Here is a 23,726-nt window from a genome sequence, read left to right on the forward strand (position 1 = left end):
AAAAACTTACTTAATTTATTGGTAAAACTAATATTAGAACATAATGAAAGAGTGCAAGACATATCAAGATTAAATAATTAAATCAAGAAAGATAAATTGCATTGAGGCTTATTTGTTGGAACTATTTTCTAATTCACTTATTTATCTGAGAATAAAATGATTCGAACATACTACTAGAATTAAGAACTAACCTAAATTGTGATGTTACCTTTCAACAAAATGTCAAAACTATTCTTCCTAGTAATAGAAATTTTAGTTATGGACCATTTATCGTGTGTATGGTAGGGTAGGGTAGGGTGGGCAGTTAGCGTGTGGTACTAAAACTCTGTAGACAGCAATAATTTTTAGTTTTTTACAATACTAATAATTACTGAACTAAGTTAATAGTAGAAAATTAAACATAACACAACATTTAAACCTACTACTACTACTAATAATAATAATACGTAGCATTTATTATATATTGCGTGTGCATAAAAAGTACTCCATGTTACCCATTAGTTCTGTTATAACTTAATCATTTATTTTAGGTATGACATTTTAGAAAATTATTTTTAGTGAGTTAAGTGAAGAAAAGGAATTAAAGTTTAAAAGAGAAAAGAAAATAAAATAAGAATAATTTAATATGTTATTAAAAAAAGTAATTCAACTAGTTAAATAATCAAAAAAGAAGGATATTTATCTTCAGCCAACGATAAAATAATACTCCCTCCGTCCCGGGCTACTCGCCCCTTTCCTTTTCGGCACGGAAATTAAGTAATGAGTGTATAGGAAAGTAAAAAATGACGGCTGTAGGTGAAAATTTTTACTAAAAATGGAAAGAGTGCAAGTAACTTGGGACGCCCAAAAAGGAAATAAGTGCGAGTAGCTTGGGACGGAGGGAGTACTTTACTTTATAGTATTTCAATTCTACAAGTATATTTATTTATCAAAAAGTTATACTTTTTCTGCATAGCGAATTCACAATTGTACGTTTACACTAAATCAAAACTTGTGAGTATATGATGTTAAATGGATCGGGAGCTATAGAGAAACTTTTTGGGCCTAAATAGAGCCCAAAAGTAATGCAACAGTAATCAACGGAAGCAGAGAGAGAATGACACAGAAAACACTCACAAGTTCAAAAGGTTGAACGTGGTCTTCGAAATCTATACGAGATAAATCTTCATAAATCTAATTAATCGAGAATTAGTAATGAGATTGTGCAGAAATCGCGTGAAACACAGCCATTTCAGGACGCAAAAGGTGAGTGAAATTTGAGGAAGATTGGATAAATGAACAGAACTAAAAAGTAAAAGAGGATTAAAATTCCGATCGAATGCCTTAACTTCTTCAGCTTCTGTTTCTCCTTCACCAAATCGATCATCAACTTCTCGATCTTCGATTCGTTCTGAAATCAATAAATTCTCAATCAGCTCCTATTTTCACTCCGGTGTGAGATATATCACATTTCGCATCAAATCCAAACACAAACAGACTAGATTCATGCTATCATGTTTTGAAAATGAATTTCAATCGATTTTGAATCAGAAGAATACGCATAAATCGAATTGCATTCATTAAAACATCGTTGTGTGTGTGTGAGAGAGGAAATAGACCTGGAGTTGGGGAACATCGGTGGTTAAAGCATTTGTGGCGTTTTTGAGGGAAGACAGAAGGATCGCAGCTTTCGCGCAACGAATTGCAGTCTGCGATTTCAGCTTCTCCGTTTGCAGATCCTCGTCGATCTGCGATTTAAGCTTCTCCGTTTGCAGATCCTCGCCGATCTTCTCCATCTTTACTCTTCTACTCTCTCTCAAGTTTTGAAGTGAAGCGAGGGAAAATATTGAGGCGGTTTCATATTTAAACGGCTTAAATACGGTCAAGCTATTTACGTTTCATTTTTTCGAGTTGTTATTTTTTAAGTAATTGGGGAAGAGTAACTTAATTCAAACCCAATATATATTCAAACATTCTCAATTTGCAAGCAACAAATAATTGGAATCAAATTAATGATTCACATAGATTACATGTTACATATGATTGATAAAAATAAAAGTGAAGCATATACGAATTTGGATTCATGATTTTTTATGTTCTTATGTTACATATGATTGATAAAAATAAAAGTGAAGCATATATGAATTTGGATTCATGATTTTTTATGTTCTTGATGAATTCTGAAGTATAGAAATTTATCTTCCAAATGTCAACCTTTCACAAAGTATTTGTACTCTTTGTTATCTATATATCTTAACATTGATAGGAATGAGATTGTATCGTTGCTTGCACTTGAGGACTATAACCTCATATTTAGAGAATGAGTCTCTAACTTTATTATAACTCTAATTTCATCCGTAACAAAATTAAACTTATTCAAAGCAGTATCTGCACAATAGTCCTCATACGATGATCGTTTGACCATATAAGTTATACAATATTAACTTAGTAGATTACGTAATCGGGTCTATCAACAAATAGTCATAAATATATATGCAATCTTTAGTCTATTGCGTTGGACCATATTAAAATGTTCCAACAACGAAACAATAAACAACCAGGCTAATAGAAGTGGTGATTACAATGTTCGATAATGCTCATCGTGCTACGTGGAATTTGAAAATAGAAGTGGCCTTCCAAAATCTCTTAATAATACACCAATTAATCCCAACAACAGTCACCTAACTACTTAGATTATTTATATATTGAAACAGATCATCACATCATTATCATGACTTTATCCATAAGAACAAAATCATACTAACAACAAATTAAGCATAGTAGTTTTCAATATCTAATAATGTTCACTTAAACTCACATTAAATTAAGCTACTAAGAAAAGGCTAAGCCAATAAATAATTAAACTATCCAAGTTGACGTTCAAAGATATTATTATTAGCATAGTACAACGTTGAATAACTTGGTTTAGATCGAATGAAAATTTTAAACAATAGATTTCAACAGTATTGACAACTAATTAAACTAGAAGTTAAAACATAAAAGTAAGATCGTTTTACAAAATAGTGTATAGAAAGAAATGCATTGAAACGACTATGTTTTAGTTTTTACTACTATCATTTATGCAGGAATATTTATGATATTTAATTGCAATTTTCATGTGGTATTAAGCGAGCTATAATGACATAACAAAGTCGAAAAAATATACTCCCTATACACCATGTGGGATATTTTTTTGTTAAATTTTGATATATTTCTTCTTTAATAAAATGAATTTGGAGTCTAGTGTATATAGTACTATTTTTTATATATATATATTTGTATCTTTTGGAGTTATATACTCCATCCGTCTCTGAAATTTGGTCACATTTAATTTTCTGCACTCGTTTTAGAAAAATAATAATAAATAGCTAAAGTGAAGAGAAGATAAAGTAAGAAAGAAAACAACATAGATGAGAGTTTTTTCTACATTATTCTCTCTATTACTTTATCCTATCCTCACTTTAACTATTTATTACTACCTCCGTCCCGCATTAACTGTCACATTTACTTTTCTGCACTCGTTTTGTAAAAATGATAATAAATAGTTAAAATTGAGAAATAGTAAAATAAAAAAGAGAATAAGGTAGAGAAGAGTCTTCTTTACATTATTCTCTGTCTTACTTTACTATTTCTCCATTTTAACTATTTATTACCATTTTTACAAAACCAGAAAAGTAAATGTGACACTTAATGCGGGACGGGGGTAGTATCATTTTTTCAAAACGAATGCAGAAAATGAAATATGACAAATTTTCAGGGATGGAGGGATTAGTATATATAACTCTATTCGTATGTAGTAGGTATAACTAAACGTAAATAAATCAATTTATCATTATAAATGTGTAACATAGCAACAAAATGAACTATTACTATGTAACATTGCTCTCAATGAGCATGAAAACTAGAAGTTTTGGATCAATAATTTTTCGAGATTCGTTTTTATTCCAACATATGGATTTATTTACGATAATGTTTTTATTTTAAAAAAATGACCTTTTATGTATGTAATGCAAGTAGCTGATACAGAAAATCATATCAATAGGGGCTATGTTTACTACATTTTGCTTGAAAATATTTTTTTAAATTACTAATAGGGACTTTACATAGAAATTTATATTAAATTTGGATAAATATTAAATTTTTATAAAAGAAATGGTTTTAGGGAGGGCTTAAGAAGCCCCTTGTTAGCAACACTTATGTCCGCCAATGTGTAGCGCTAAATGTTGTACCTAGAAAAATAATTTGCATTTAATTACACATGACACTATTATGACCTTTTGTCATTAATTTATCTCGAATATATGAAATAAATGTATATAAAATACAGTTTAATAAATTAAGATGAGACTGTGGAAAAAAAAATACATGAAATGGATAGGCCGTATACATATAATTTGGTTTGAAGAAATTATTCATTTTAAATAAAATTTTCACATATTTTAAATCAAATTAAATATGTTATCCCAATCTTCTTTTTGAAGAAATGCATATAAATTTCTAAATAAAATAACACGGTTTTGAGAAAAATTGAATTATAGAATAAAAAGTGAAGATAGAACAGTTATTTGCATAATTATAGCCAAATCTTCTAATAAGCAAATGCAATTTTAATTATCTAAATTATATTAGTGGAATTATACATTTATACGTACAATATATACTCCATATATATTCTCTGTTCAGAGTTCAGACACTGCAAACCTCTCTCTCACAAATACGCACACACACATGTCGACTCTATGCGTTCCATCCCAAGTTCCCCCTGTCGCCGAAGACTGTGAGCAGCTGCACAAGGCATTCTCAGGTTTGATTCCATCAGAGCGTTTCTCTGTTATCGGATTGGACGATTAGTTATTTCTTAATCGGGTCATTTGATTGTTTTTTCTCTCCCGCTTGAATCCAATTCGATGTGTAGCTTTGATCTAGGATGATCTGTTTAGATTGAGAAATGTATGTATGTTTTGATGAGTTTCTGTTGTTTTTTATGAATATGTGAGAGTTGATCAGCTAGCGATCAGTGATGATTGTTGATTAAATCCAGAATTGTTTGATTTTACATTTGATGGAGAAGGGAAGGGGAAGAAGTTTAGAAACGCATTTGATTTTACGGATTCTGATAACAGATTGATAGATCGTGAGAGTTTATTTGATGCTTGACTGATCTTATGAGAGTCTTGTAGATCTCGATTGGTAGAGAGGATGTGGTAGATCCTCGCCCGATTTAATAGGCTGATTGGTGATGAGAGTCTTGTAGATCTCGATTGGTAGAGAGGATGTGGTAGATCCTCGCCCGATTTAATAGGCTGATTGGTGATGAGAGTCTTGTAGATCTCGATTGGTAGAGAGGATGTGGTAGATCATCGCCCGATTTAATAGGCTGATTGGTGATGATTGTTGTTGTTTATACCTCAATTGGAAGGAACGTTGTGATGGATCTAACGTTGTTCTGTGTGATCGTATGTTGATCTTTTCGACTTGTAGATTATTTGTAGGCCGATCAATGATGAAAGTTTTGCTTAGGCCTCAATTGGAAGGAGGAATGAGATAGATCTAACGTTGTTTTTTGTGACTGTATGTTGATCTTTTCTGACTTGTCGATTATGTTTAGGCCTGTCACTGATGAAAGTTTTGTTTTGACCTCAATTGGAATAGAGAATGTGATAGATCTAACGTTGTTATGTTTGATCGTATGTTGATTCTTTCGACTTGTTGATTAGTTGTTGGCCGATCACCTCATGAAAATTTTGTTTGGACCTAAATTGGAAGGACGAATGTGATAGATATAATGTGGTTTTGTGTGGTTTTATTTTGATCTTTTCGACTTGTTTGATTTTCTTTTGCATTCATATTTGATCTTCGTTTCTTGTTTGTGCGCGAAGATTTCTGATTTATCAAGCTAACTTTCCTTTATATGTTGTGGGAACGTACGTGTAGGATGGGGAACCAATGAGGACTTGATCATATCAATTTTGGGCCGTAGAAATGCCAGCCAGCGGAAGCTTATCAGACATTGTTATGCCGAGACTTATGGTGAAGATCTGCTCAAAGCCTTGGACAAGGAACTTTCGAGTGACTTTGAGGTTTGATTCGAGCATTTTTCATTTCTGTTTCAATTTCTGATTGTTCCTGTTAGAGACTTTGTTTCATCAAGTTTATTAACAGAGTAATCTAAATCTATTTTCTCGTTGCTCGAGTCTAGAGAGTTGTGTTGGTGTCGGTACTGGATCCTCCAGAGCGTGATGCCTACCTAGCTAACGAGGCCACAAAGAAGTGGACAGCGAGCAATCAAGTCCTCGTGGAGATTGCTTGCACGAGGTCTCCCAAGCAGTTGAATCTTGCAAAGGAAGCCTACCATGCCCGTTTCAAGAAATCTCTCGAGGAGGATGTTGCTTATCACACGACTGGAGACTTCCGCAAGGTGAAATCTACTGAACTGATCATTCTCATAATTCAGTGACGAAGTTGTCATATTGACTAAAGATGTGAATATATGGTTTGCTGAACATTTTCAGCTCTTGGTGCCCTTAGTGAGTACATACCGTTACAGTGGAGACGAGGTGGACCTCCGTCTTGCTAAATCGGAAGCCAAGATCCTGCACCAGAAGATCGCTGCAAAGGAGTACAGCTGTGACGACGTCATCAGAATCCTGACCACGAGGAGCAAGGCACAGATCAACGCAACGCTCAACCAATACAAGAACGACTTTGGCAACGACGTGAACAAGGTATCTTCATTTCCTAGTTATACAATGCAAGACTATAAAAGTGTGTGTGTGTGTGTGTGTGATCTTGAGGTTGTGTGTGTCTTGCCAGGATCTGAAAGCTGACCCCAAAGACGAGTTCCTCGCTCTCTTGAGGGCCACTGTGAAGTGTTTGGTCTTCCCCGAGAAGTACTTCGAGAAGGTGCTCCGCCTTGCAATGAACAAGCTCGGGACGGACGAGTGGGCACTGACCAGGGTCGTCGTGACAAGGGCCGAGGTGGACATGAAGACCATCAAGGAACTGTATGAGAAACGGAGCAGTGTGCCCCTCGACAAAGCCATCGCTAAGGACACCCATGGTGACTATGAGAAGATGTTGCTGACCCTCATTGGAGTTGTCTGAGAATGAGAAATTGGGAAATAGATGAGGTTTGGTTGATGCCTGCGGCTATCTATGCTAATAAAAAGCTTCTTTGAACTTGTGTATCTTGTTTTAGTTTTCCATGCTCTTATGAATAATGTTGTTGTGATTACAAACTTTTATTCTGTGGGTGTTTGAGTGTATGTGACAAATATGGCAATTCGATTACTTGTACTTTCGAAAAGATACATTATAAATACACTCATATTGACTCTCAAAATAAACTAATGGTTCAGTTTCTGACAAATGGTCCATATCTTTATGTGCGTGTGGAAAACATTGGTTCAGTTTCTGACAAAGTGTAGGAGATCGAAAATAAGTTGCACCCATATTGTAAATGTTAAACAATGATATCATAACTCAAAATATGAACACATTTATCTCGTAAATCGAAGATTGCTTCTATTTTCTCATTTCAAGAATTTGAAATAACTCAACTTTTTGAAATGCAAAATGCCAATGAGAAGAAATACGTATTATACTCCCTTCGTCCTATCAAAGATAACTCATTTTCCTTTTTAGTTTGTCACAACAAAAATGACCTATTACTAAAAATAAAAACACATTTCTCTCTACTTAATTTTGTCTCTCTTATTTTACTCTTTCTACATTACCCATAAAATAAAGCTACATAAATTTTCGTATCAACCAAGGAAAGGGTCATCTTCCTTGTGACGAAAGGAGTGCCACTTTATCCATTAATATATGGAAAATTCAAAGTAAAGGAAAAGAAATTAGGCACACAATGAGGACTACATATGATTTAGAAAAACAACAGCACAAATACCTATTGACATGCACAACTCAATTAGCCAACTATGTTTTTTCTGTAAAAAGTTTAGAACATGTTAACCAAACCTAAGACAAACCAAAACCCATAACACAGGTCGAAAATCATATGAGCAGAGCAGAATCCTGCATTTAAATAAGATAACCGAGATGCAAATTAACAAGTGAGGAAAAACATTTCAAGGTTAGACCTAACAAGTTACACAAGAGCAATGCTGCTTTCCCCACCCGGCGGCTTGCGTACGCCTCCAAAATAGTCGCGAGACTCCACTTTTCCATCAGAGAAGATGTTGCTCCCGCTCATCTCCCGCAACTTTGCTGAGCTCAGTGGCTTCTCGGCTGATGCAGCTGCTCCATCCCCTTTGAAGATGTCATTCCCCGACAGCTCTGAGAATTTCTGGTTAGGTATCTTCTTCGCTGTCTTGAGAGGCTCCTCGCTCGAACCACCATTGCCAGGATCCTTTATGAACATTATTTGCAAGCTCAATCAGAAGCTATCAAACTTATCCATCAATTAAAATTCACACAGAATTGAGTTGCAAACTTACATTGTCAGAAGCAGTTTCTCCAATTGTTATGCTCTCTCGTAATGCCAAAGCTCGAGCGCCCAAGGGGCGGGGTTTGATCTCAGGTGGCGGAGCAAAGATGTTGTGGCCACTGAGCTCCTTGTTTTTGGCATCTGAGAGTTGCTTTTTTAACATTGCTTCAGATTCACTTTCTAGATTTCCGCTCAGCTCTCGCTGCTTAGCAACTTCAGGCAAAGTGGCCGGTTTCTTGTGAGAAACTGTATCTTCTTCACCAAAAGAGATGTGACTGACTCCCGCCAATGCTTGCTAGCATCAAATAAAAATTTAGACAAGATTAGAACTTCATAGCATCAAATTTATAGAACAAGCTAGAAACACCAGAGGAATTACCTGGTACATACGCAGCCCTGTTTTGTTGGCTGAAGTCTCATCAGCTTCATCAGCTTCCGACAATCCATTTTCCCCTTTGCCTTTGAAAATACCACTGCCAGTCATTTCCTTCATCTTGTAGCCAGAGCATGGCTTTCTATATACCCATCAAATGTAGAAGAGTCAAGCTTTCTACCAAAACATGAAAACACACACTCACACACAACCTTTTGGATCTTACAGAGAGCAAAGCATATCAATATCAATATCAAATCTTAATCTTTAACTTTCAATCTAATAGGTCAACTGAATAAGTGGATTATACACTCCGCCATCCAGCATATGCCATTAAAAAAGATTAACTGGATTAATTAGGGATTCGGAAAGGGAAAACACAAAGCTGATCAATGCCTTATAGTAAAAACAGAAAAGAAAACAAGAGATGTGTCATAAACTTATGAAATTGTTGATTCTACTCATTGTTAATAACTGAATCCAAACCATTTATGCGGTTTAAAACCAAAATCCTCTTTCTTCGCCTGAAATTGTTGCCAATCAATTGACAACTAAAAAGAAATCGATTGACCAAATTAAATTTTCAGACTTGTAAGGCATTCAATCAAGATGACAATTAACCAAAAACGAAGAATAAAGACAGAGATCTCTAAATTTTGGTTTCATTACTTGACTTAGCAATGATATCAACTCAGCATAACTCAACTATAACTGACCAACACGCTCAGCTTCAAATTCAATACACCAAATAATAAACTATTAAAAAAATAAATCATACTTACTTCAGAAATATACCATAAATAGACAAAAATATTTTATTTTTTTTGGAAAAATAGAGCAACGTACATAACAAATGAAAATGAATTTGAAGCTAGATCTCTGACCTCTTATTCAAGCTCTCAACCTCTTCATCAGTAACCTGACCTCCAAATACTACCTTCCTGATCCCATCCGACGGCTGTTTTCATCTCAAACAATTCAAAATCACAAACAAAGCAACATAAAAATTAAAAATAAATAATCAATTCCTCGACAAATGGCGATTGTACCTGGTGAGAGCGGGCTGAGGAAGGCGGCGCTGGCGAGTTTTCCGGCGGATTCTCCGACCACGTGAGCAGATCTGCCGTCGAAGTGTGAGGCTTCCTCACCGGCGTGCTTTTCTCCATTGCTCACAAACAATTTACCGACAAACTCTTCAAAAAAAAAGTGGACTCCTCCGCTAAATCGACGAAATCGAACTTCGAGATCTGAAGCTGGTGAAATTCTTCCTTAATTACTTAAGATTTCACTGTTGATTTTTGGTTGGGAGCTGCAATGGAAGAGAGCGTTTCTCTCTACTGTTATTTATACTACTCGTCAGTCCCTATTTTCTTCAAGTTTTCTATTTATTTATGTATTTATTTCACGAAAAAGACGGAACCGCAGTAGCGACAACCGGAGGGAGGGGTCGACTGGGTTTCTTTTGAATTTCATATTCCGCCTCAGATTTATAGGGGACGGCATGTGCTTCGAGTAGGATGGCACGTGACAATGACAGAATAGAAACCCTTTTATGAAATTACTACTTCGCCCTTTGGCTTAAATTAGTGGTAGTAGGTATTTTCTGGATGAAGTTTTATTTAATTTCGTTTCCATTTTCCTAAAATGGCATTATTTATGGCTATGGTTATGAGAAATTTATGAATTATCTATAAAAAACGTGGCTTTTATTAAACAATCAAGAATGATATCTCGATGCAAATTTCATAGTTGCAAGCTTCAACTTTAAATTGGTAGATATTAGGAGTATTATGTAATAAAAATATCTTGACTCCAAAGTCTGGTTTTCGAACTCTAAATATCGACTTGCCCAAGTGAAGAATATGTTATTCCCCACTTAAATTGCATAGCATTAATCAGTAGTATTATGAGTCATAAATGCATGTTTAATCACGTTTTCTATAAACTAATTTGGAATATTTTTATTACGAAAGATAAGTATCAAAATTTTATGACTCGAATATTACACCATTTTTTAAAGAAAAATTATATACTCTTTTAAAGGTGCTTTTGACTAATATTACTACTAGGCAAATGAGTGAAGCTTAAATAATAAACATTTGATTTTACATAAGATATCAATTAACTTGTATAATTATGATTAGCTCGAGAAAGCCTAAATCGTCTCATATTCTTTTGTACACACTTGATTAATCAAATGCAAAGTCTTACCTAAACCTTATAAAAAAATAAATGAATGTAATTGGTTTACTATGTAAACTGAATGAGTTTTAGTGAAATAAATTTATTGCAATTAATTTCGAGTGAAAGAAGGAAGCATCCAATGCGATATTACGTCTCATCATTATGACTTTATTTCAAGGAGATTTATTATCAAGTATTACAAAAATTTTTAATCTATTTTCTTTTTAGGAAATCAAACCTACTAATTCGTAATTTAGCAGGAAAGTAATTAAATAATTAATTATAATCTGAAAAGGGCAAATACGTCCCGTACAAGATTTGAAAACTTGTATATGCTGACGTGGATGTAAAGTTTCCGTTATGGGTGAGAGAATTATTGTTGCTCGCTCTCCGCTACTGTTGCGGTATAAAAAAACGAATTTTCAAATTACATAAAACCCCTTCTTCCTCCTTTTGTTAAAACACTTTCAAATTTATTGTATTTGGTCTTTTAATATCCTAAGCAAGTTCATTTATTAAAAAACTAAGGGTAAGCAAAATATTTGCAATACAAATAAGTGAATTGAATCAAATCAAGGCATAGTTCGGGTTTTCGAACTCTCGAATCTTATTTATATTTATTTAAAATTCAAACTTCTGGTATGCTGCGGTTTACTTTTTTCTTTACCCTAAAAAATTCTTAAAACGTAAAATATATTTTATATAACATTTTTATTTAAATGTTGCATTAAATAAATACTAAATTTTATTTATGTATTTTAACCTAATATATGGGTAATTTTTTAAAAATAAAGAATTTAATTTCTAGTATTTCACTAGTCACTCGATTCAGATTTAGTTATAGAAAATTTAATTTTTGGATTCTTATTACAAAACGTTTGAGATCGGTAGGATTAGTATCTGAATATTTGAATTTTTTGATCAATTTTTTAGTTTTGACATACAATGCACTAGATGTTAAACTGGAAATTAAACAGAATGAACATAAAATTAGTAATTATTAGTCACATAAAAAAAGTTGCATATGAAAAGCAATGTTATGGAACATTCTCGACTAGCACTGAATTTCGACAAAAGTGCCTATTAATTATTTATCTGACAATTGTAAAAAATGCACCACATGAATATTTCCCGACAGAAAGATTAAAATTTCATTAAAACATCTTAGTAAACTATAGTACAGTATTAATCTATTGTACTAGAATTATTAATCTAATTAGGAACGCTTATAATCAATAGCTTTAGAATACCACTATTTTTCATTTATGAAATCAATTATCAATCCTTATGACGTTCCCAATTGGATTAATAAATCCTAATTAAAGATCAAATAGTCATTAAACTCTAAGTTCAACTCTAATATGTATAGTAAATTAAGTAATATACTATCTCCTTCACATGTTACTCATACTAAACTGTTTCGACTCATCCCAAATTATTTGTACTATTTATATTCTAAGTATGAATTACAGTATTTATTTAAGATATTAGAGTTAATTAAGTATTTATTTATTAAGTATGCTCTTATTATGCTGAAAATATTAATTTAATTACATTAATTACTTAATCCTAAATTTATAACTTAAAATGAAAAATTCTAGTAGCATGGAACGGCTAGGAACGGAGGATGAGTACATATAATTAGACTATCAAATTCATTGCAAAATTTGTTAGTTACTTTTTGATAAATAAAAAATTGGAGGATTAAGAGAAAGTGGGATGGGCTGAAAAGGGGAGCAACAATACACGTGGGGGGTTATGATTATATCAACTTCTTTTGCAATGCAAGCTTAGCTAACTTGGCTCACACACAACAAATGAGAATCCTATATAGAGCCATAAATAACTCATCCTTTCAACTTCCACTATTGCTTTGATTAGGGGCATTTTGGTATTCCAAATTTTATGATAAAATAAGGAAATTCTTATTTAAATCACTAAATATGATCAATATTTACTATTAATAGGCTAAGATTTGCAAATGAAATATTCAATCACAAAATTTTATTATCGGATTCCATAATAAAGCCATAACTTTAGGTAGTAATATTCACAGAAGTAATAATTTTATCTCTCTTACGATTTGTTGTTTTATACTCCCTCCGTCCCGGGCTACTCGCTCATTTCCTTTTCGGCTCGGAGATTAAGGAATGAGTGTATAGGAAAGTCAAAAATGACGGCTGCAGGTGAAATTTTTTACTAAAAATGGAAAGAGTGCAAGTAACTTGGGACGCCCAAAAAGGAAATAAGTGCGAGTAGTGCGGGACGGAGGGAGTACAATTATGACCAAATTGTTTATGTATTTATCGCGGCACAATTAATAAAGAGTCATCTTAGATACTAGTAGTAACTAGTAGTAATAAAGTTTTTTTATTGAGTTTTGCAAAAAATACATTATTGGGATGGATTATATATGTATGCCATTGAGTTTTAGCCTTTCAGATGGTAATAACTAATACTCCTTTCGTTCCTTTTTAATAAAGGTATTTCTTTTCGGCACGGAATTTAAGAATAGTGTGTTAAATGGATGATGGAAAAAGTAAGACCTAATAAAGTAATAGAGATGAAGAGAGAATAAAGTAAAAGTGATAATTATTTTTTTACAAAAAATAAAAACAACTCAATTAACTTGAAATTTTTCAAAAATAAAAAAAATTGACTCTATTAACATGGAACGGAGAGAGTAAGTACTAGCTTTTTTTTTTAAATCATTTCTCTTTTTTTAATTTGCTTCTTAGATTAAGCTTAGCCTTACATTCCAGCTGTTTTTTTTTTCTTGCTAAAAGCACAAAAATTAATGTGCACTTCTTCTCCATATTTATTTATTGTATGTTTAACACAATCTGCATCTAGCTTACCAAGAAAACATTTTTTTAGGGAACCAACAATAGGATTTCATCTTTCGTATATTGCAATTTAATTTTACATAAACGACCCGACCAAGTTATTAGCCTTGAATTTTGCATCAATCAATGCAAGAATTTCCCAGTCCCATCTAAAACCGAGCCGTACCAGTTTTGACAGCTCAAGTCGAGCCCAGTCCGGTCCAAAATTGGGTCGGACTGGTTTTGACAACACAAAGCCATTGGGAGAGCTATTGCAGCAAAAAGAGCCTCGGCCAAAGATGCAGCGTTCTCTCTATCAGTAGAGATGCTGTCTGAACCATCAGGAACGATAGGCTTATATAGTCCGACTGTGGGAGGTGCAAATGATGAAAATACGGACTCAAAGGATCTGTCTAATGCGTAGATGCTTGTTCGAGATTTCTCTAGGACTATTTCTGCAAAAATTGGACTGTTTATGGCTAAGTCATTATGATTCATAGAACGATAATGTGAACGAAATGCACTTGCCTCACAATGAAAAAGAAATCTTGAATGTCTTACTTGTTCGTGGCAGCAGCATTCCAAGATATGCAGAAACCCGTAATAAACATGACAATACCATGTACGAGCACAGTAGACGGATTGTTAGGCACTGCCAGCAAAAGAATTGCTGCTAGAGGGATTCCAGATCCCGAGCTTATCTGTGACAATATTATCCGTCCAGAATCTGGGAAACGAACCCATAACACCTTGAGTTACTATAATTTGAAAGGAAGGGATCCCGATCACTGATGATTTGGCTTCCTGAGCAAGGTCTTTCACATCCAATTTGAAGGACTTGTGGGGCGCTTGATCACTAGCGCTCGCGCAACCTTTCGGAAAGTGAGGGTCAATGGCGAATAACCAAACTAGTAACCCCACAATAACGCTGGCAATGCCAACAAGCTGAAAAGAAATCCTCCAGCCAGGGATTCCCATCAAAGTAATTTGAGCTATCAATAACGAGAGCAATCCACCAATAACCGAACCAAGATTGCTGGTGAGCTGAAGCCACCCAAAAGCCGTACCACGGCTAGAATCATCAGTTGAATCAGGACTGAATTGCCGGTGCAGTAATGGCAAGGCCAATCCCATTCAAAGCTCTCGATACTGCTACCTGGCAGAAAATTTTGTCGGGTTATTTACATCTCTATAAGGTTAACCTCCCACCCTGCACTCCTCAGCCTGCAATGCATTTAAAAAATTAAGTATTACAGCTGATAGACGGGAACAAGTCCTTCAGTCTCAAATCGTTTTTTGCAAGACTTTATTTCTTCGGATTGCCAAGAAGGGGATTGCAGCATAGAGACACAAGCTATCATTTTCACGTCATCTACTGACTCAAACTCATCACAAAAGAAGTTCAAAGAAGCATTGACAAAAACAATATCAAATGATTCACTAAAACAATACAGCATAAAAGAACTCAATGTTTGGTTTTAGTCTACACGAGCATTACAAGCTTATCCTAGTCCACATGAATTTTCTACTAAGATAGCTTTGTTCGATAAGTACCATAAAAATTTGCAACTTGTTCAAATGCACGAGCAACCCAAAATCACTACTTGTTTGTCCAATTTGGGCTGAGATAGCATAGTTCAGCATCATAGATTCCTAAAGAGGCCGTGTACAGATGGAGACACAGCCAACATATATCACCCAAACACCATTTCTATACCTATAGGTGTGAAATTCTGTTGCTAAACCAATATAATCTTCTATAGCAGGTTGTCATTTCACAGAAACCTCAATGCATTCCGAGATGTTTAGAAGAAATCACGTTGCTTTGCAAGTTTCCATTGACGAATTCTAATTGAGATCATTACAAAATTTCCTAAATGTAATGAAAAACTTAAATACTCCATGAACTAATTTCAGTAATGACTAAATATCAGGTTGAGCTACAGAAACTGAATAATTCTGATTGCACCAACAATTTAATCTATGCAGCAGTTAACACTTCAATCACAAGACCGAAACAGCAACACAATTCAGAAACTAACAATCCCCAATTTTACCAACAAAACCTAAACTCAAGTAATTCAACAGCAAATCAGCGAGGAATTCATCGAAAACCTGAAAGAAGGTGGACGAGAAGGCGACGAGGAAGGTTGCGGCAGACCAAATGAATGCGCCGTATGCGATGACGTGGGCCCGATTATGCCGAGCCGCAAAGTAAGCGGCGACAGGTTGCCTGCACCATCGATCGGAAGAGAGTGAGGAAGCCCAGACCGGTTGAGCCGGAATGAAGAGCTTCCCCGACCTCTTTGTAGACTCCCGGTAACAGGGATTCGTCAGCTCTTTCCATTATTCCGGCGAGATTCACCAGCACAAGCGTCAGCGTTCCTGCCTTCATCCTCCACGAGTTTGGGGAAGTTTCTTCTAGGTTTGATATTTTATAATCTGCTTGTAGATTTGTATGCTTATGGTAATTGCGTTGAATTGGTGTTTGTTATTCGTCGAAGAAGCTGCGGTGGAAGGCGGTGGCGGTGCGGTGGCGATTGGTTGTCGGTAGTCAAAGACTCAAAATGGAGTGACGAGAGGCGGGAATATTCCACGCGGCAAATGCCACGAAATGTTGAATTCGTAAAATATTTCTAGAAAGAATAATTAAATGATTTTAAGAATTAAATGAAATTGAATCAATTTGTCCCTTGTTACACAATATGTGCGTACATAATATTCGACCTTCTCAATCGAAAGCGCATCACATATACTATTACTAGCAAAATATGATTTTTCTATTTTGCGATATGATTTTTCTATTTTGCGACCGATTCTATAAAATCAATACTTTTAATTTTCTACCATTCAGTATCTTTAATAAAAGTTGGATTATTTTAGGTTTTGTTAGTATTTTTTTTTACTATTTTAATAGTATATGGTTTAGAAATTTAATAGTAGTAGAACTTTTTTACTAGTATTCTTCGCTCCACTTTAACTGCGTTGCTATATATAGATACTAAATAATGATATAGAAACACATTGTTAATTACTATAGTAATATTTAATTTATAATGAAATTCTCATCTCATTTTTTACTTACTTAATATACTAGTAGCAATTGAAAGATGTTCGATTCGATCATATAATTTTTTTAAAATAAAAAATCGCCTTACACAAAATAAGCCATATATGTATACGAACACAAACCTCAGTTTTTCCAATAAATAACCGACTTTATTGTATATTAATTGCAGACCAAAATAGAACTGTGGTCCTAAAGTCTAGTTGGATTATGTGACAATTGCATATCAAAGAAAATGTGATTATTGTCTAATTAAAACTGAAAAAAGTCAGACAATGCTATTTTGGGCCGTCATTTTGGACTTTTCATGTACCGTACGATGGCTGACCCATTACGATGGCCCATTACTAATGATAGTATGACTCCATATAATTGTTTATAAAAAATAATGAGTGTCACTAAATAGCTTATATAAAATGAGTTCATAGTTATTAACTTATTGTTCGGTAAGAAATAAAATTTGATTGATTATACGACAATTATCACATATTGGGTACATTGCAATTCGACATGAATATTAAATGTAGGTAATAAAGATACTTATACTTTCATTTATATGGTAGTATAACATAAAAATTGAGATACATCGTTTCCGATCCTTGTATCTTGCTAGAAAAGCCATAGGCCAGCACAAACTCCACCTGCCACATCATCAGTACTAAAAACTACTCATGTCATATCACCAGGACAAGCAACTGGACAACCAATAGGCCAACCATAGCCTAGCCACAATAAACAAAATTATAAAAAACAAATAATTAACAAACACACAAAATTACGGAATTAAATTTACGACACAGATACGTGAAAATTCAATAATAATATTAAAAATTAAAAAAGTACATTAATTAAAAAAAATCACATTAATTTAAAAAAAGTACACAAACTCGTTAAAACAAGTGATGCGAATGAAAATGGCGTGCAAATCGCGTATATATAGTGTTTCGAAAATTAAATAAAAATAAATAAAAAATCGGCTGGCCGATCAGGAGCCTGCAATGGCGGCCAGCCGATCGGCGAGCGCATCGGCCAGCGCTTGGGAATCGGCGTGCGCTCGCCGTTTTTCTCGTAGATTTGGCGCTCGCCTGCTGCAATGGTTCGGCGAGCGGACCGGCCAGCACCGGGAATCGGCTAGCCGATCCGCTCGCCGCCATTGTAGATGCTCTAATAGCAACTATATCATCACACAAGACCTCAATGACGAATTTAGGTAGGATTAGAGAAGGGACAACTGACTTAACCGTTGGATCATGAGGGGTGGACGATCCCATTAAGTTTAATTTTAACTACTGCTTTTGCACAATCTTGACCTTCCAATATCAGCAATTACTTTATTCATATTTAAAATCCCACAAGTTTTATTTTCAAGATCCATCATTAATGGAGATCTATTAGTCATATTCAATGATATTTTCTCGATGGCATATATATTTGACTCGCATTTTGCTCACACATTTCGAGTTTGAGTTTGAATTCTATATATTGGCATAAATATTCAACTTTTTTTATAACAATAAAATTATAAAATTGAAATGTTGATTTTTAACAATAAGACATGTTTTTGGCACGGGGCGTGTCAACATGGATTCTTCTATTGGCCACGTAGGACCTCCTTGCTAACCTAGAAAATAGTAGGATTATTTAATTCCACCCAATTTTAAAAATGGTGACGAATTAATTGTACATGTTTAAAATAATGTTGTGCATACAATTATTCGTACAAATGTCCCTTTGAAATGTAAGGGATTTTCTTTTTTGTGGTTTGAAGTATAAAATACAGATATAGGTGATAGACAGAATTGGAGTTATATTTGTCGATGTCACATTTTTGAATAAATCGTGTGCCGACTAGTTGGTGGAGTGTTTGTTTATAATATAATACTACTATATTGATGCTTTAAAAGGAGTATATATGTACTAATCCATTGGAGTTTTTAATTATTTTCTCCTCTACTCATCATAATTTACTATTGAGATTTCTTTGTCAAACATACTCAAATTTGACATGTGTAACAGTGATTGCGTTGGACATGGTAATTAATTGGAGTTAACAAAGTTGGCTACTGAATTAATTAATAATGCTAAGATAAATTTTGAGAGCTATGCCTATACATCAATTGGGACACAACTAGAAATATCAAATTTATGGGGTATAACAAATTTAATCTCAATCTATAGTAAATAGATTAAACATTTCTAGCCCATCTTTATTTACTACTACTATGTCATTTATGATCTTTTGCCCTAACTTTAATTGGAGTATGTTAAAAAATGTACAACTCTTCTTGTCCATAACACTTCAAAATTCCAATTTACACTTTATTATATAATTTTTTTATATATTATATTAAATTTAATTAGGTTGGTGATCAAATAGAAAAAAATTCTTTTTTGCAATTATATAAATTTGATATGGCACCTTAAATTTAATGTTAGTGGACTATGGATTAATAATATTGATAAAAATAGGACACATTGTGAATTATACAGGTTTTAATTTGGAATTGATAAAGTAGGAGAGAAGTAGTGTTAGTAGGATATGAGGTCCATAATATGTCAACTTTGTACTATTTTGGTTAGGAAATTAAATAGTTATAAATACTCATCAAAGAGTTATTAAATCCTTGTAACTTACCGTAATATTTAAGCTATATAGTAGTATATGGATTTTGATGTGTCTAATTATTGTTTTTTACTCCAAACTATATGTTGAAAAACATTCACATTTAATTAGTGTAAATGTGCCCAAACGTGAACGTCAAATTCATTGTATTATTGACCCAAAAGATTCTCATTTTTTCTTATAAAGCTTAGTTTTATTTTTTAATTGAACAAACAGTTATTACCTACAGAGTTGATCTACAAATGTTTGGCGGGGGATCCTATGTATATTATAATAATAACCATCAATTTCACTAACTAATTAATTCACCTTAAATTATAGTGGTATATATAGTCATAAATTTTATAACCTCACCAAATTATTTCATATAAATTTCACTATTCCATTTTTAACCTCACCACATTTATAAGACCAATTTCATTTACAACCAATGCAAAATTCACAATCACACTATTAAAGTGATTCAAACTCTCAAGTTATTGGTTAGAGCAATTAATTTTTTAATTATAATATGTAATTTTAATTTTTATAAATTAAAATATGTAAAATGAAAAGGTGAATAATTGATAAAAATAAAAGTATTACAGGAAAAGTATTATTTATATTACCATGTGAGTTCAACTTCTTCCTTTGCATCTGAATACTTTATCATTTTATGACATAATATATTATTGGGAAAATGCAACTTTTACTAATATGAACCCAAAAAATAATTTCAGTTGATTTTGATTATGTTATAGCATTTCTAAGGGGGAAATGTATATTGAGAAGGTATATTTCTCATTTACATTCTAAAAAAATGTTATTATACCTTCCTAAAAAGTAATGGACTCCAATGAAATAAGGTAAATTAAAAAGGCAAACAAAATAACTAACTTTTTACTTTTTCTATTCAAGAAGAGATAAAGATATCTTCTCAAAATGAAAGAAGGTATAATACCTCCTCAAATATCATTTTCATTGGAGCATAAAATTTTATGAAAAAAAGATAAATACGATAGTTATTTATCTTTACCTCTTCATTTACCGAAGATGTTCTTATATCTAACGAAAAACCCTCAAATAAAACTAAAAAGAGTGAAGGAGAACGGTCAATTTGATCAGCACACGAGGTCCATCAATAGTATTTAGGTTATTTGCAAAAAAAATATATATAATGAAAATGTCACACTGGCTAAGAGAGTGGGAAAAAATGAGAGAAATATTCATAATTGCAAAAAGCAACACCAATTTTCTTTTATTCTCAAGAAGTTGGCCCCACCAAACCATGTCACATGTCACCATATATTAATAATTATGTGTATATCTTATCAAAAATTGGGGAGGCCCCAAATCTCTTCAAATTCTCCACGGTAATCATATTCTCATCTTTCATTTCATGCCATTATATCATCTTTTTTTTCTCTAAAATTTTTCCATTATTTTATTCAATCTTTAGAGAATCTTAGGTTTAGTATCTTCAGTTATTAACTATATGTCCCTCAAAAAATTTGTTACTCTAACAAACTTTGAAAAAGGTTCAAATAATAGAAGGAAGATAAGAAGATAGAAGAATGATAAATAATTATATGATAGTTGGCATTATTTTTGCATGGAAGTTTAATTATTGTTATTTACTATAATTGGTAACCATTATTTATGTAATATAGTCGCATGTATTTTTAAAAAATAAATACTTGAACAATATTGTTGGACATATGAAAATTGACACATGAGAATTGGTAACCCTTTATCAAAAATATATGAACATAAAAGCGAACATGATGTTCCACTTTAAGGGGCATAGTGTTTTTAAATTTTTTATTGAAGAAAAAACCCACAAATATGTTTAATTATTGGTGAGACTGCATGAATACTTGTTTATTGCTTGATGTCTAAAATCTTATACCTTGCAAACGAAACAATGTGGAGCCAAACATGTTGTCATCTATTTATAATAATAACAATAATAATAATTATTGCTAATTATATGTATCATATTTTTATAAATTTGTAGCTACAATTGGTTGTCTTTTATTGGCAGACTAAACTGAGCTAAACACAGCTTGAATTTAGATCTATGTAGCTTTGAACATGAAAAAATATATATTTAAGCTTCACATTAATTAATATGATCAAGAATTCCAATAATGTAAACACAATTTCTTAAATGATGGTTAATTATTTTCTATAAAACTTTTTTTACCTCACTAGATATGTTGTCATCATTTGTTATCATAGTTAGAGTAATTAATTGCACACTCATTTTTACATCAATTTCAACAAACTCGTGCAGCATATAATGATTAAATTCCAGTGCACATGTCAGGCTACAATTTTCAGATGTCATATTTCTATTTGTTTGTTATTTAAAATATGCCTGAAAAATTATGAATTTTATTTGAACCATATAAATAATGGTATAAAAGAATTATGTTGTTTTTTTTAATGTTTTGCACGTACAAAAATATGATTGATAATCTTAATAGCATATTATATATAAACATAAAATAACACACTGTCGCATATATCAATAGACAATATGCATGGGCACCGTGATATACTGAAATATAGCAATATGCTCATTCATTCATATCAAATACTATTATTTACAACGTACAATATGTGAAATATACAACGAAACAAAAATATGAAAAGTTTCTCAAATCATTAGAATTTGCATGGGTTGTTATATTAAAAGCAAGAAATGTATACACATGATATCTCTTGTAAGATGTTTTATTTTGTTTATTTCTTCTACTAGAAAATATATTGTTGACATTGCAAAATTTGAAAGTTTGTCCTTTGTTTGTTATGTGATTCAATACTTTATTTATATTTATTGATATATGTGTTTATCCGATTTGATTTGTAATTATTATTTAGAACTTCTTTTCGTGTGAAGATGTTGTAAGATCACTCCTCTTTTAGCGGATAACACTTTTCCACTACTTTTATTCTTTTCGCCAAATCTTCCTTTTATTTTATGTAGTGATATTGAATAGAGAATTAATTTATTTTGTTGATTTCTTTTATCGAAAATATACATAATTGACTTTTCGAAACTCGAAAGTTTGTCGTTGCTTGTTATTAATGATTCAACGCTTTATTTATGTTCATTGTTGTCTATTGTTATCCGATTTTATCTCAATTGCTTAAGTGATGATTTATTTGCTATTGTAATTGTGAGATGTTGTAAGATCACTCCTCTTTAGTGGTTGACACTTGCGTGACACTGTACTTCTATTTTTCATCTTTTCATCCATTCTTTTTTTTTCTGCAGTGACATTAGACAGAAAATTTATTTTTTCCTATAGTTTTTATCAGTTTTATTTTTCTCTTTAACTATTTTTATATATTTCTATTTTGTTGCTCATTATTTTAAAAAAACTTCCACAATAAAGTTCATTTCGCAATGACGAAATCGTCTCAGGTTGATGACGTCTTTTAAATCAGAATTTTAAAAATCTAATTTAATCAACTGTCGAATGCTAAAAAAACTTATGATATACTTTATTACTCACTAAAATTAGAATACCGTTTTCTATATAAATGAGAAACCAAAAATTGGAAAATCTTAAGCAAAACTATGCTATGATAAATTTAAATATGCAATAATAAAATCTAAAAAATTCTTTTTTTTCCAATCCTGTTTCTTTATTTATATCTATAAATAGCTATCTTGCATAACAATTTAAAACTATAATATCTGAAAATGACTTTTGAAAATTAATTTTGTCGCAGTCCTAATACACTGTATTTGGACGTGGCACGAGCTAATACAACCCACATTATTTTTATGTATATTCTCCAATTTATCCCTTTCTATCAAATGGGAGTTGGTGGAAGGAAACACTAAGATAATGAGAAATAATACTATTAATTATTTATTTAATTTAGGAAAATTTGAAGATCCAAAAACATCATCTTCTTGTGTTGTAATCCATCTTACACTTCACTTTCTTATCAATCTCAAAACATTAATTAATACGAAAAAGATATTAGTAATAAATAATTGGACCTTGAGATATTTAAAAGAACAGTAAAGCAGCCGCATCACTGTACTACAATTATCAATAAAAAATCAAAAAATCCCAAAAATCACGGTAAAGAGTGATAATAAACAGTATCATAAATTAAAACCCAAAAAATATTCATGTATACAAATATAATATACTTAATTAAAATTAACGAACTAATCCGTCATTACTTTAACTTAATCTACAAATAAAGAAAAAAATATTCAT

The 23,726-nt window shown here is 32.5% G+C and overlaps 2 protein-coding genes and 1 pseudogene across 2 annotated transcripts; 1 reads left to right on the forward strand and 2 right to left on the reverse strand.

Moving 5' to 3' along the window:
* The first annotated feature begins 4,660 nt into the window (after positions 1 to 4,660).
* Positions 4,661 to 7,325, forward strand: LOC121766683 (annexin D2-like). The gene is made up of 5 exons (XM_042162953.1): positions 4,661 to 4,783; positions 5,914 to 6,059; positions 6,179 to 6,397; positions 6,492 to 6,704; positions 6,793 to 7,325. The coding sequence occupies exons 1-5, from the start codon at positions 4,708 to 4,710 to the stop codon at positions 7,081 to 7,083; spliced, it is 945 nt and encodes a 314-aa protein (XP_042018887.1). The 5' UTR covers positions 4,661 to 4,707; the 3' UTR covers positions 7,084 to 7,325.
* Positions 7,326 to 7,891: 566 nt separating this feature from the next.
* On the reverse strand, positions 7,892 to 10,245 carry LOC121766692. Its single transcript, XM_042162962.1, has 5 exons — positions 9,851 to 10,245; positions 9,686 to 9,759; positions 8,808 to 8,943; positions 8,439 to 8,723; positions 7,892 to 8,350 (listed from the first exon to the last, which is right to left on the reverse strand). Exons 1-5 carry the CDS (start codon positions 9,965 to 9,967, stop codon positions 8,090 to 8,092), a joined length of 873 nt encoding a protein of 290 aa, XP_042018896.1. The 5' UTR covers positions 9,968 to 10,245; the 3' UTR covers positions 7,892 to 8,089.
* A 3,534-nt stretch (positions 10,246 to 13,779) lies between these two features.
* On the reverse strand, positions 13,780 to 16,399 carry LOC121769471 (annotated as a pseudogene).
* Positions 16,400 to 23,726: the final 7,327 nt, after the last annotated feature.

Source organism: Salvia splendens, chromosome 2 (genome assembly GCF_004379255.2).
Source record: "Salvia splendens isolate huo1 chromosome 2, SspV2, whole genome shotgun sequence".
In the NCBI taxonomy this organism is placed as follows: Eukaryota; Viridiplantae; Streptophyta; class Magnoliopsida; order Lamiales; family Lamiaceae; genus Salvia; species Salvia splendens.